The 14,689-nt window shown below is 47.3% G+C and overlaps 1 protein-coding gene across 22 annotated transcripts in view; it reads left to right on the top strand.

Annotated features, from left to right (window-relative positions):
* ABCC4 (ATP binding cassette subfamily C member 4) overlaps window positions 1-14,689 on the top strand; it is a 275,943-nt gene that overhangs the window by 109,951 nt on the left and 151,303 nt on the right. For all 22 annotated transcript variants that reach the window (XR_004958001.1, XR_004957999.1, XR_004957998.1 and 19 more), the window contains 3 exons: window positions 6,179-6,273; window positions 6,507-6,593; window positions 11,394-11,490. Coding sequence is in view for 16 of the 22 variants with exons in the window: in XM_036249556.1 (XP_036105449.1) it covers window positions 6,179-6,273; window positions 6,507-6,593; window positions 11,394-11,490 (279 nt within the window). In the remaining 6 variants the exon portion in view is untranslated. The remainder of the gene's footprint in view (window positions 1-6,178; window positions 6,274-6,506; window positions 6,594-11,393; window positions 11,491-14,689) is intronic.

Raw genomic sequence — 14,689 nt, 5'->3', positions numbered from 1 at the left:
TTTCATTTGTTATCTCTAAAACATAGGAGAGCCTTTGGAAAAAAAATGCTATCACATTATCACACCTAAAAAATGACACAAATTTCTAAATATCATCAGTGTTCTTGTCATTACTTACATTTCATTGTCTCAGTAAGAAATCTTGTTAACTGTTGGTTTGAATCAGATACCACATAGGGTCTGCCCATTGCACTTGGTTGGTTCGTCTCCTGGGTCTCTTTCGTTCTATAGGTTTTCCTCTCCACTTCGTTTTTGGCTTGTAATTTGTTTAAAGGAAACAGAAGGATTTAAAATTTCTTCTTAATACTGTGTCATTTCACTAGGGGGGAGAGATTGTTTTCAGAAACAACACTGAGCTTTGCAGAAAAGGGCAGGATGAAATGTTGAATTGTTCATTGAGATATAAATAAAATTAGTGATCAGATGATGAAAACCGAACTTACCTGGTAGGAGGATATAATTTAGCAAAACATAAAATACTGATAAATACTGTTACTCGCTTTGGATTATAAAAGTCAGTGAATACTAGCGTTCCAGGGCTGTCCCTGGGGTCTGTCCAGGGCAGTCTGGACACCGACTGTCCTTTTATGCTGTGTGGAGAAGGCGGAGACAGGTGTTCAAAGGGATGGTGTTGAACTCCAAACTGGCTTTGTGAGCAAATAGTAATTTTGCTTGAACAATGGCTTGAACATCATAGCTTGTGTCAGGTGAGTAGCATTTTACGATGATGTGGATAAAACATAATTGCTTGTTTAATTGTCCTTTATTTCTTTTTCCTGGGTTATTGTTAATGAGAGCTTATGTGATTTGAGAAATGACATCAAGTTAGCTTCATGAGCTAGATTTTTATTAAGCAGTATATACACTATATAAGAAAAGAGGGAAAACAAATGTAAAGTAGTAATAACAATAGCTCCCTTTATTGAGTCCACGCGCTAATCTTCTCTCTCTCACACAAAGATGTATGAGTATTTAATATTTTGCCTGTGTCTTTGATGTCCCCACCTCGTTTTGTAGTTGGTAAAACTGAGGTTTAGATAGATGAAATGACTCACCTAAACATTCGCAGCGCAGGGTCAGATCTGTTTTGGCGCGGCTAGACTCTGTGCTTTCCCACAGTGCCACGCGGCCTCTTAATTGTGGAAGTATATAAGGAAGAACTATTTTAGAAACTGGGTGGTTGATGAAGGTGGGATGTGGAAAAAACAGATCTCGGGCATCTTCTTACCTCAATCGAGTTCAACTCCGAACGTCCAGATCAGACTCCAAAGACGTAGGCCAGTATCTGGCTCTTTCCTTGCAGGACGTTGTCTTTCTGATCATTAAAACACATTAGCTCTTGTCCGGCCAGTGTGGCTCAGCAGTTGAGTGTTGACCCATGCACCAAGAGGTCGCTGGTTCGATTCCCAGTCAGGCCACCTGCCCCGGTTGTGGGCCCGATCTCCAGTTGGGGGCATGCAGGAGGCGGCCAATCGATGTTCTCTCTCATTGATGCTCCTATCTCTCCCTCTCACTTCTCTCTCTGTAAAATCAAGAAAGGAAAAAAAAATTTTTTTAAGTGCAGTTTTTTTTTTAAAAAAAAGCTCTTAATGGTAAGAACAGCTATTTTTGGGTAAAATCATATAATAAAATATGACATGTTAGAAAGAAGGTATCTAAGTGTGTTATGGAACTTCTTGTATCTGAGTTGATATCATCTAGGTGTTCTACGCATAGTACACTACACAGTCAACAAGAAGTGTGTGGCCGGGCCATAAGCAGGATATTCTGTGAAACTTGTCTGCATATGGTCTTTTACCACTTGAAGACTTTTGAAAACTTTTAGGCAATACATATTTAAAGGTACCGCACGGATACCTTCTAGTTTAATATTTTCCCACATGGAATCACTTGCCTTTACAAACCCCTCTGGGGTGCCTACACTCCTGCCAGCTTGGAAGTTTTCATTTCAGATTGATTTAATAATTAGAATGATTATTGTTATATCTTTATTTTTGTATCTCTCAACTGGGATAACTCTATCACTTGTCTGTGATATAATAGGAAATAAAAAACCATGAGTACAGAAGGGATACATGCGGATAATTTAAACATGGAGTTTATTGATGCCTCCATGCCTAGATATAGAGGACTTCGAGTCTTGAGTTATTTGAGTATTGCCTTCATTTCAGATATATTTCTCAGTAACCACGGAGGGCAGCATGTTGGGAAAGAAAGAGCACAAGGCTGTGACTTGAGATGAGCGTGGTTCAGACGTCAGCCGTTCCATTTAACAGCTGACAGCCCTCCGGCCATATGCGCTCTCACTTTGTCTCAGTTTCCTCATCTGTGAAATGGGTCTAATACAGTGGTTCCTCAGTATCTGTGGGGGATTGGTTCCAGGACCTCCCTCAGATGTCAAAATCCATGGATGCTCAAGTCCCTTCCATAAAATGGTGTAGCATTGTGTACAGTTGGCCCTGCGCATCCGTAGATTTCCAACTGTGTTTGGAAAATTCTGTTTTCCTTCCAGGATTGGTTCAGTCTGCAGGTATGAAACCCACAGATGCAGAGGCCTGGCTGTACTCACTCTACAGCTTGTTGTGAGGATTGGAGACAGTCAGGATAAGGCATCCAGAACAGTGCTTGGCACATCGGTCTTACCATCCAGGAGCCGACTGGCGGGGAGAGGAGCCGTGTGTATGCATACAGGTTGTGCAGCAGAATAGACGGGTCCTTCCTGAGAAATATAAACAAAGTCTTAGGAACACAGTAGAAAGATGACCTTCTCATGGGGAAGCTCAGGCATGGTTTCCTGGAAGGGTGTTTGAGCTGGGCCTGGAGAGACGGGCAGGCTACTGAAGGCGTGATAGGCGGGCAGTTCCCAGGGGAGGAAGGGCTGTGATCAAAGGCTCGTCGGACCCCTGCTGTTTGACCAGAGCCTCACTTCTGGCCCTCGGAACTGTTTCGACAGTCTGCTCAGTGCCCTTTCTCCTGTGAGTCTCTACCGTCACTAAAAGGCCCTAGACATGTTTCTGGCTCAACAGCGTCAAACCAGCATAGCCATGTCCTGGCTTTCCTCTGGTTTGTCTGACTTTCTGGAAAAGCTGCTGTAGGTGAAATAATTGGTTAAATTTAACTTAGAGGTAATGTAAGAGTACCTTTCTGTCCCTGGGAGGAATCGTAATATATGGTCAACTCAGGCTTTTCCCTCTAACCCAGCAATTTTCCACCTTTTTCATCTCATTGCACACATAAACTAATTACTAAAATTCTGTGGCACACCAAAAAAAACACATTAGATTTTTTTTGCTGAACTGACAAAAAAAAAAAAAAAGGTACAATTTTGATTCATTCACACTGGACAGCTACTGTGTTGGTTGTTGTCATTTTTCTATTTGACAATCTAAGGGGAGAGAGGTCAGTGCCCCTGATTAAATAGTCAGGTGCCGCATGTTTTAAAAATTCTTGCAGCACAGTGGTTGAAAAGTCTCTGCTCTGACCAAATCAGACGAACATGGTTAGGAAATTAGTCTGGCTCGGGTGTTCCTTCAGAGTCTTTTAAATGTTCTTCCCATTGGAGGCTTGTCTGTAAATGGTTTGCAGAGTCAACAAACCACTCGAAGTTCGTCTACCGGACTCAGAGAGAGCCCATTTCTGATTTCCTAACTCTGGTAAATGAAGGAGTGGGTTTTAAGTGCCCTTTCTAGAAAAAGGCTAAGATTGCTGTGCTACAACCTGATGGTCTTCTGGGAAGGAAAGCAAATGTGACGTAAAAACCAACAACACTTTGCAAGGATTGTCAACAGTGAAACAGAGGTCAAGTAAACTCCTCTGTGTGTTTGTGTGTGTGTGTGTTTCCCAGAAAGCTGGGTCCCTACCTTAAAATTGCTCGTTGTTTTTGTTTGTTTGTTTGCTTTTTATGAAAACCCAAAGCAAGAGATGGTACTAACTTCTTAGGTCAAGAAAGAAGTAGTATGAAACGGTCATGAACGTGCATGATTGAGCTCTTGCTGCCTTTCCTTTGATGTGGTCCAGCTGAGCTTCGAGCGTGCGGAGACTCGGTGTGCCTGTGTGTCTCTGTGAGCTGCCAGGGAGTGGGCTATGATTGTGACACTCTTTTTCGCTTCTTCTTTTGGTGGTGTGCTTCGTATATTGTGATTCACACGGAATCAGAATGTGCATGAGGTCCCACTGTCGGTTTGATCAGACAGTGTGTGTCAGTCACCAATAGCAAAGTTGAATTCGTGTCCTTTTTCCATTTGTAGAGGCTGTTTGTACACTTACTCTTTTGATTCCCACGGTGCCCTTGAGTTCAGTAATTCTTGTTTCTGCAGCACATTTTGTAGGAGAGGACATGAAACTTAGGGAGATAAAGGACTTGTTTACCATGGAGATGTCCGTGTGCTGCTTGCTTTCTGCCCCAAATGTGCCCAAGTGGAGACAAAGAGGCGAAGGCTGCATCTGCAGAGAGGTGTCGCTGTGCACCCTAGGTCGAAGCGCGAGAGGTTCAGTAGAAAACCAACAGACTCCCCAAACTCTGCTTGTGTATGCCGGGATCTACCTAGTGATAATTTTGGGTAATCTAATTGAAAATTTTCTAATAGAATGTGTAATTCAAACCTGATTGTTATCCTGTCATTTTGAGGATGTTCTTTTCATCTTTTTTTTCTGGGTACTGTGATTTGTCCATTATTTCTTAAAATACTACTCAAATATAACTTTTGATAGATTCCCAGATTCTCAAATCAAAGCTTCTTATTTTTCTTAGCTTTGAGTTTTTCCTGACTTGCATGGAACCAGCATCGACTTAGCCCAAATGATCCGCTCAGTATCCCCAGAACACACTTTGGCTTTTTCCTGCCCAGATGGCTCTTTCTGCTTTTCTTTCTTGTACAGATCTTGTCTGTCACTCTGTCACTGTGCCTTAAATACCACTGTGAAAACATGGGTCAGGTGTCATCCCTTCCCTGCAGGTGGGGAACTGAGACTGGGCTCAGCACAATGGCTGGTTAAGACACACTTATTTCCTGATAAAATAGGTTCTGTGCCTTTACAAGCTACGATGCGTCCCCTGGTCTCACACCTGTGCCTCCAGCGCAGCCCTCCAGCCTTGCATAGCCAGCCGCGGCCTGTCCTCACCAGAAGGAATCTCAGCTTGCCCAAGACCGAAACCTTGATTTTTATCCCCTGGACCTGCGTTCCTCATCTTCCTCCTCTCAGTAAATGCCGGCCCCGTGCTTCCCCTTTCTGTGCCAGAAACAAGTACTCCTCAGCTCTTCTGTTGCAGCCCACACCCACTCCATCAGCATGTCCAGGCTCTAGCCTCCGAATGTGTTCAGATCGGGACACTTTTTCTTCATTTCCACTGTTCCCACTTCGGTCCCTGCCACTGTCCTCTCTCGCCTAGATTATTGCAGTAGCCTCGTCACCTGTGTCCTGCCTTCCCTGCCCCTTTGCCGCAGTCTGTTTCCCACAAAGGGGAAGGCGTGATTTTTTAAAAAACCTAATGCAGGTCATGTCAGTCCTCCCCGGGCCCCTCTCCCCTTCCATTCAGGGTGGATCCGTGGCCCCTCCCCCCGTGCTCTGCTCCTCCGCTCCTGGCCTCTTTGCTAGTCTCTGAACACGTTGGATGTGCACCTGCCTCGTGGCCTTTGCACTCGCTCACTTCCCCACATGCATCACATTTATCCAGATCTGTGCAGGCTGATTCTGCCCTCCAGCAGGTATCTATCTGCTTAAACCCCCTCTGATCACAGCCTTTCCGACCCCCTGTAAGATGGAGGGTCCCTCCTTCACTCTCTGTCCCTCCAAGCTAAACGTCTTTCTTCTTAGCACTTAGTACTTGCACCCATGATACTTTTTCACGTTGTCAGTCTCACTGTGGAGACTAGAGACTGTTTTCTTCACTGTGCTGAATTCATTGTGCTCACAACAACACCTGGTAGAGGTGATGTTCACTAAATATCTGTTAAAGTGGTCGAAGGCATACACACTGAAACACTGCAGGATGAAGTCCAACAGAATGTCCTGAGAGGTGTTTTGAAAGGTTCAAGTTTACAGTTTAGTCACTTTGAAATATATCCATTGCTATTGGTCACATTTGCGTATGAAGACTAATGCTAAGAGTTTAGGATGACAGTGGGAGAACACATTTTATGTCTTTTTTTTTTCTTTTCTTCTTTCTCTGTCTATATAGGATTTGGAGCTTTTGGAGGATGGAGACCTAACTGTGATAGGAGATCGGGGGACCACGCTGAGCGGAGGGCAGAAAGCCCGGGTTAACCTGGCAAGGTAAATGTCATTTGGGTTGTCATTCTGCAGGTGCCTCTCATGCTGCTTCTGGCGACGGTGACCACGCAGATCCCGCTCACCGCGGCGGGTGTGGTGTGAAGCACGCGTCCCAGAGCAGTCTGTGGACTCGTGGAATGAGCGGCATCGGAATGGTTGAGCGCTGTCGTGATTCAGGGATGAGATCCAGGGAGCTTGACGCGTGCTTCCGTCTGATATTTCTTCACGTTTTCTAGAGCAGTGTATCAGGACGCGGACATCTACCTTCTGGACGATCCCCTCAGTGCCGTGGATGCAGAGGTCGGCAGACACTTGTTCCAGCTGTGAGTTTGCTTGTGTTTTGTGTCATTTCTGCTTCCCAAGAATCCTGTGGAGTGAAGCCTTTGTGCCTCAGATGCTTCAGCTCTTCCTGCTTGGACGTACCTCTTTCCCCTCCCTTCCCTCCACAGGAGAGCCATGGTAGAGAAGGTTTGCATAACACGAGGGCAAGATGTGAAAAGACAGGAGGTACTTACAGTGGGTGGAGGCAAGAGGAGTACATGCTTCTCACACACACACACACACACACACACACACACACACACACACACTCTCTCTCTCGCACTTGATAACCAAGACACTGTTGATGGATCCGGACCCAGGAACAGGAAAGACCATGCATGGGGTTTAAATCTAAGGTGGGACTCAGCAACCAGGTACTTGATTACCAGTTCTTTCCATCCACCATTGTTTTTGGAGCATTAGAAGTGACATTTTCAGTACCACCGTTGGTCTTCCGTGGAAAGACCTTTTTGGCTTAGGCGTATTCTGTAGGTTGGAAGTACTTAGTAAAGTCCAGGAGTTAAGAATGATTTGCTTCGTAGCAGAGTAAGGCTTCAACAGTCCTATGACCAGATTCTAAGGTAGAGGAGGCGAAGGCATCCACGTGAGAACGTGGGGTGAGTACAGTTCATTCACAACAGGTCCTAAGCAGGGAACTGCAGAGATTCAGAGTCAGCAGAGTCAGCAGTGTGCGAGTGAGACTGCGAGCCAGCCCTGGGCTGGGACCCGAGGAGCTGGAATTTGAGGTCATCCACTCAGCATGGGTCGCTGATTGGGTCCCCTAACATTGTCCCACCAGAGTGTGTATGTAAAATGTGCTTAGTTCTAGAGTGATGAAAAGTTCTGGAGAGGGATGGAGGTGATGGTTAAAATGGTCAATTTTATTCTACGTAAATGTTATCACAATAAAAGAAGTGCTGAGTGCCCTGAAGTTCTCAGAATGGCCAGAGCAGGGCCAGCTGACCTTGGCATGGCCTCCAGCTACCAGATCTGACCTCTTGCCCCCACGCCATCCTGACTGTGGCCTGATGAATTTCCCCTTGGGCAGAGAGGTGCCTTGTGGCTTGTACTGAGTTCAGTGGCAGGACACGGGTGCCGACACAGAGATTCCCCAGTCCCCCATCCTCGGCGGCATCTACAGTAGCTCCGCTTCCCTGTTCCCAAGACCCCACCTTGAACCCATGTCTGTCACCTCGACTTGTGTGCCTGCACACACTCTCTCTCCATCCCTTCGAGAACAGTGTCAGGAACAGTTTCTGCTGGCCACTGCGTTCGTCACTAGGCGGGGAGAGGAGGGGTTTCCTTATCTATCTATCTATCTATCTATCTATCTATCTATCCATCCTACTTGAGGACATTTTTCCATTTTTTGTTCAGGTAGAGTGGGAGGGAAACAGAGGAAGAGAGAGAGAGAGAGAGAGAAACAATGTGAAAGGGACACATCGAGTGGCTGCCACCCGCACGACCAACCAGGCCCAGGCACAAACTGCAACCGAGGTCCGTGCCCTTAGCGGGAACCGAACCCAGGTCTCTCTGCACCGCAGGCCGACGCTCTAACCGCTGAGCCAAACCGGCCAGGGCAAGGAGGGGGGCGGTTTTCACTGCGAAGTATCAGTGTGCTTATCACGAGAGCTCTCCCAAGTTCTCCCAGCACAGGTATTTATCAAGTCCTCTCGCACCTTTCGGGTTTAATGACTTTGGATATACACTTGATAGAGGCAAGCTTGTTAAAATTGTTGTTTGCTAATCAGAACCACATTCCTTGGGGAAACCCAGGGCAGGGAGCACGAATGCAATTTAGAAAATCACTCAGCAGCAGCTGGAGAATGTCCTCAATGAGTTAGAAAATTGGATTGAACAATACGCTACGAAAGATGGCGGTTGTGTTGAAGCTTAGTAATGTGAAGTGTTTTGTATTAAAAGTGAATGAATTACACTTCTACTTGCCATTAACTGTTTACTTCAGTCATAGATATATACCCAAGGTTATTAAAGTTTGTGAGTTTTACAACTTTATGTGGTAATCGTCACGTGGACTCTGGCACACACAGAAGGTGAGGGACCCCTAGATTAACGATGTCCGTCGGATCTGGTTTTAGCCACGGGTCCCTGTCGTACTTTAGAAAGCCCCATGTCACCACACCCCCACCTCCTGCATAGTGAGCTCTTCGGTTCTGTGCTGATCAGGTCTCCCACACTGCTGCTCTCTCTGTTCACCCTCCTGTCTCCGGCCTCCACTGACCCGCCTTCTTGTTCAGGATGCGGCTCAAAGTCCTGACATGGCGAACAAGGTTCTTTATCCTGCCCCCGTTCGCCTTTCCAGCATCTCCTCACACAGCCTTGGTACCTATTCCAGCCCTGACGGCTTTTGTGGGATGCCCCGAATGAGGTGAGCCCTTTCTCATATCTGTCTGTCCGTACAGACACTGTACCCTCTGTCCAGGAGCCATGGGGCAGCAAGCCAGGGCAAAGAAGAAAGATGGAGGACACTGCCGCCACCTTTCTTCCTGTCCCTCCTGTCCCTGCAGGGGAAGTGTGTGCCTCCTGTCTTCCCACAGCCCTCAGTGGGTTGGACTTCACCATTATACGTCCCCCACCTGCCACTGAACTGTGACCGTGTGACGGTGCCTTTGCACAGCATGTTTCTGTCCCAGAACCACGGCTCCTGCTGCACCTTCTGCGATGTTCCCCCAGATGTTCGCATGGCTCACATGTCACCTGCAGCTGAGAGAGCAACCTGCACCTGGCTTTTTCTTGGTAGCACATGTCACGACCCTGCAGTGCATGTTCTTTACTCCTTTAGTGCCTCCCTCTGTGTGATTCAGAGTGGGGCCTGTTGGCTCGACCACTGGATGCATCCTTAGCACTTAGACTAGGGCCTGGCCTCTCAGCAATTGTCTGTTGATTGAATGAATGAAGGTTGTGACTCTGTCTTATCTGTATCACCACCACGGTATGTGATACCTTTTCAAACAGCCCTTACCTAGGGTAAGAGTTAACCCATTGCTGAATCAGTCATTTTCTTATGGCCTCACTTGGAAATTTTTACTCTTTTTAATAAAAAGCATAATTTAGGAAAAATGTAAAGCCATCAACTGATAATATTAGTGTAATTACATTACCTCATTGATGATGGAATATCAGGAAGAAAACATTCATAAACTTTCGGTTGACCCATTTCAAACATAGCAGATCTGATTAACATCCACCTTCGGGGATCATGGCAGGTAATTTTGAATTAAAGTGAAATAATTCCATTAAAAGCTTAAAGAATGGAGTGATAGTACTGTATATACATCTGTATCTCAGGTCTTTGTTTTTCTCCTTTTTTTGTTAATCCTCACCTGAGGGTATTTTTCCATTGATCTTTTAGATAGCGTGAAAGGAAAGAAGGGAGAGAGACAGTGAAACCGAGAGAGAGACATCAGTTGGTTGCCTCCCGTACAGCCTTGCCCAGGGCCGGGGTTGAAATGCCCAGGCACCCACCCGAGACCTCAGGCAAGGTGCTCTAACCACTGAGCACCGGCCAGGGCTATATCCCAAGTCTTGCTTCTGGATACAGGCCCAGTCTCAGAAGTGTCCCCTCAGGACTTTCCTATCCTGGCTCCAAAGCAGATGGCCACTTACGGGTTACAGGGAGAGTGGAGAATGGAGCTAAGGTTTTCTAAGCAGATTAGTGCTTTTATTTCTCAGAGCATGTCTATGAGTTGATAGTAGCCTTATTTTGAGATTAAGAAACTGAGGTTCAGCGAGGTTTAGCAGCTCGCCTGACATTGTTGAGGTAGAGCAGGGCAGGGGTTTGAACTGTGGTCCGGGTGCCTCCAGGACCCTTGATCTGACCCACCCAGCCATGAGCCTGCAGTTTGCTCAGTGTGTGACTCGGGCAACCAGAGTGTGTGCCCAGAGCCCTGCCTGGCCGCTGGGGCCTGTTCCCAGCCGCTCGCTTACCCAGAGGGCTTGCAGACCGCTGTGGGATGCAGCTGGGGCTGAGTGCCAGGGGGTCTGCATTTACACGCAGGAGCACTTTGAGGGGTTATTGTAAAAGCAGACAACACACTCTGAGGTTGAATACTGACGTGGTCTCCGCTAAGAGAACTGCCCTGTCCTCTGAGCTGCTGGGTGAGTTCCACTGCGATTTGGGCCACTTGGGGTCTGTCCATTTTCACATTTGGCAGGTTTTCAGTCCTAACAGAAGAAGACGTGCTTCCCAGACGGGACTGGGGATGTTGTAGGGACCCATCAGGGCTGCACCAGCGTTTATTTTCCATCTACTATTATTTAAGGAAGAAGTGTCTAAGGAATGCACCCTGGCAAAGGTTACTGAGAATCTAAGGCTTTTTTCTTTTGAGTGATATGTACACTGTAAATCATAGTCACCCAGGAAACTAAGAAAAACATACACATTTTTATATCTCATAGCCCTCTCTTCCCTGTTCCCACGCAGCGATAAAATAATTAGTATTTCAGCTCAGTCAGGTTTTGGAATCTTGGTATTGCTCAGTTGGGTTTCAGTGTGAAGGATATACATACTTGTGAAGCTGAGTTTGGGGGAGGGAACAGCACTTAGCAGGAGCCGCCTCCTGCACTGGGCTGCTGCTTAGACTTTGCAGAGCTAGACTCAAGTTTGCTGCTGGTGAATTTGAGGCTCCAGTTGGCTTTCTTGATTTATATTTGTAGTTAATTTGTATTTAGATCTTTGACTACTGTGTTGTCTTTGTCTCCTTATGTTTTCAAGATGTACGCCTTTCAGTTTGGAGCACCCAATAATGTGTTTTTGCATACTGTACCTCTTACATTTATAGGTGTATTTGTCAGACCTTGTATGAGAAGATCACAGTCTTAGTGACTCACCAGTTGCAATACCTAAAAGCTGCAAGTCAGATTCTGATATTGAAAGATGTAAGTAATCCTAGAGTCTCGAGCTTGCCGGCTCTCGGGCCTCCCTGCCGGTCACTCTCCTGGTGCACTCGCTCCTCCGCCTCCTCAGTTTTTCATCCCTTTCTTTTCGGCTTCTGTCCATGCCTCTGAGGATGAATCCAAAGACACACAGAAATGTTACTATTAAGCCCAAACCATATACCCTAAGGTATATATAAAATCGCTACCTTGCTTATTAAGTTATATTTAGAACTTTTTGTTTCCCTTTTTCGTGATTTAAGTCCAAGTGTGTATTTTGGAAATTAGCGATATGAAAACTTGTTTGTATGCATTTGATTGTTAAACGCAGTTTCCTCAAAGAGTGTCGTCCATTAATATCAGAGGCATAGCTGGATCGCTGAGCACCCCCTGGTTAGAGGCCCCCTCGCTCCCGGTGTAGTTGGTTGCTGGTCTCACTGCACAGGGTCTGCAGGCCCGATACACGTGAGAACCTGTGCACCTGTAAGACAGGTAAGTCCCCGCCATCATGGGGCTTCCATCCTGTGGGGAGAGATATGATAGAGGGCGGGGGCTGATGTCATGACTGCCTCCCCAGGAGGTGGTGCCTTACGGACCCGAGTGACATGAAGGTGCTTGCCATGGCGCCACCGGGGGAGGGCTTCTGTAGCAGGGATTCCAGAGGCAGGGTGCTGAGGAAGGAGCTGACCTGGAAGGAACGGCTGAGGCCGAGCGAGCGGGGATGGGCCGAGAGCAGCAGGCAGCTGGCCCGGAATGCCAAGCAAGCCAGTGTGGTCCAGCGCAGAGCGGTGTGTGGTCTGGTGTGAGACCTTAAAAGACCCTCCTGCTGGTCACTGGAGGGGCAGCAGCAGAAACAAGAAGTCGCAGTGAAGTTCGGAAGTCAGAAGGATGGGCTTAGGCTGGTGTTGCCCCAGTTTCTAGAGTTGCCACAACAAAGGACCACAGACTGGTGGCTTAAAACAGAAATTGACTCTCGCCATCCTGGAGGCTGCAGTTCAAAGCCAAGGTGCTGGCCTGGCCCTGGCGTCACCGAAGGCTCGGGGGAGGATCCTTCCCTGCTCTTCCCTCTTCGGGTGGCCATCCTCGGCCTTCTCACTTGCAGCTGCAGCTCTTCCGACTCTGACTGCGTTGTCCCACGGTGTGGTCCCTGTGTCTGTCTGAGTCTCTTTCTCTCTCCTACATAAGGCCATTCGTCACGTTGGAGTCAGGGCTCACCCTACTCCAGTATGACCTCCTCTTAACTTGATTACATCTACAAAGACCCTATTTCCAAACGAGGTCACATTCACAGGTATCATGTTTAGGGCTTGAACATATATTTTGGGGGCCACCATTCCACCCACAACAGCCAGCATGGTTGGTGGGGTGAAGGTTGGTGAGAACATTTACGGCTCAGCGGTTGACGCGTCACTTCCTGGCTTGTTGGCCATGGTGCCTGAGCACCTTCATCGTTAACCCTCGTCTGTGCCAACAGGCCCGGGATTGCCGCCCTCGGAAAGGGTTCACAAGGCGGTGCCATGTGTTGACTCTTCGCGACTCCGGCAGGGAGAAGGAGCGCAGATTCCTCCAACTTGAGAACAACAAAGTTTGTGGGTGGAGGGGTGAATCTAGGGTGGTATATCACCCGAGTGGTGGCAGTACTGTGAGCGGAAAATCAGGGCAGGAGAAAACCTAGTGAGCTGGTCCCTAGATGTTTTAGGGGTTCCCTTATTGCTTCTTTTGAAGACCTCACCCCCAACATTAACACTATCAAAGCAGTTATCCACTGGTGAGCACCCCTGGACGAGTTGGGTTCGTCCTTACTGTTCCCTGGGTCCCTCTCTCACAGCAGAGAGGGGTCGGCTGCCCCCAGCACTCCCGGGATTGTCAGTGCTCGGCTGCTGAGGAAAACTGCTATCTCTACACCACTAGCTGTTTCCTTGTGCACCTCACAGATACTAAGTAGAAAGCGGTAATTTCATTAAATAATATGTATGAATTTTGCCTCCCAAGTGGAACAAGACACGGTATATCATGAATAATTTTCTGACTCTGCAGTATCAAACAGTTCCCGAAAGCTTTGCTGGGTTTTTCTCGAGGACCACCAGGGGGACCGGATGAGAGCGTACCCGGGGGGCTGGGCCCTCCCAACCTGCCTTAACCAGGGCCGCCCTTCTTTGATTGGCTTTGCGTCTTGCGATTTTGCCTGATATTTTGTTTAGCACTGAGTTAATCAGCGTCTTGTTCCACAGGGTGAGAAAATAGTGAAAACCTCTGCACATTATTTTATATAACTTTGTAAGGAAGGGAAACTGTGTGATGAGGTGTCACAAGTGTTCAACACATATTATTTGAGTGGCTCTAACCCGGGCAGTGGCCCGGTTCGGGCATCCTTGTGTCTGCTTGCACTTGTGCTCAGGTGTCGTTTCCTCCGACGGGTGCAGTGACTTGGGGTTAGGTTTTGGTTTCCTTCCACAGGCTACTAAGACATTAGAGCCACCTCAGTGTGGTCACCTCCTTGTTTAATTAAGTTAACACATGGAATATTGACATTTCAGTTGGGAACTCCCTGAGTTGGAGGGGCAGTTTTAGAGGAAAGACATGAAGATGCAGCTCGTGGGTTCTGTGTCCAGGGTGGTCCCCACGGCACGTGGCACTGACAGTGGGCTCGAAGATCTGCGGAGTGACTTTCACCTCTGCAGAGTGCTGGTGCTCACCTGTGTCAGTCTTAACTTTTCTTTTACCTGAAATATCCTCCCCCATGGACTCTTATTTTTAATTTTTGTTAATCCTCACCTGAGATTATTTTCCCATTGATTTTTAGAGAGAGTAGAAGGGAGGGAGGGAGAAAGGGAGAGAGAGAAACATTGGTGTGAGAGAGACACATTGATTGGTTGCCTCCTGCATGACCCTGACCAGGCTGGGGATTGAACCTCGACCCTTCTGTCTAAGGGCTGATGCTCTAACCGCTGAGCCAAGCCAGCCAGGGTGACTCTGTTCTTTTAAATTCTGCTTGTTCCATGAGACTTATCTCAAATTCCATGTCATCTAAAAAGACTACTGATGCTCCCACCCACATCTAGACTCCTGGCTTCCTTACATGACCATGGTAACCGTGTCCGTGACCTCCACTGTTAACACACAACTATCCATTTCCTTTCTGTCGCCCAGCACCCAAAATAGCCTTTAGCAGAGGGTGCAACTCAGTTCGATGTCGAGTTGA

The sequence above is a fragment of the Molossus molossus genome, unplaced genomic scaffold (assembly GCF_014108415.1).
Source record: "Molossus molossus isolate mMolMol1 unplaced genomic scaffold, mMolMol1.p scaffold_m16_p_9, whole genome shotgun sequence".
NCBI classification, from domain to species: Eukaryota; Metazoa; Chordata; class Mammalia; order Chiroptera; family Molossidae; genus Molossus; species Molossus molossus.
The sequence above is the reverse complement of the archived record's forward strand: the minus strand, read 5'-3'. Positions and strand labels throughout refer to the sequence as shown.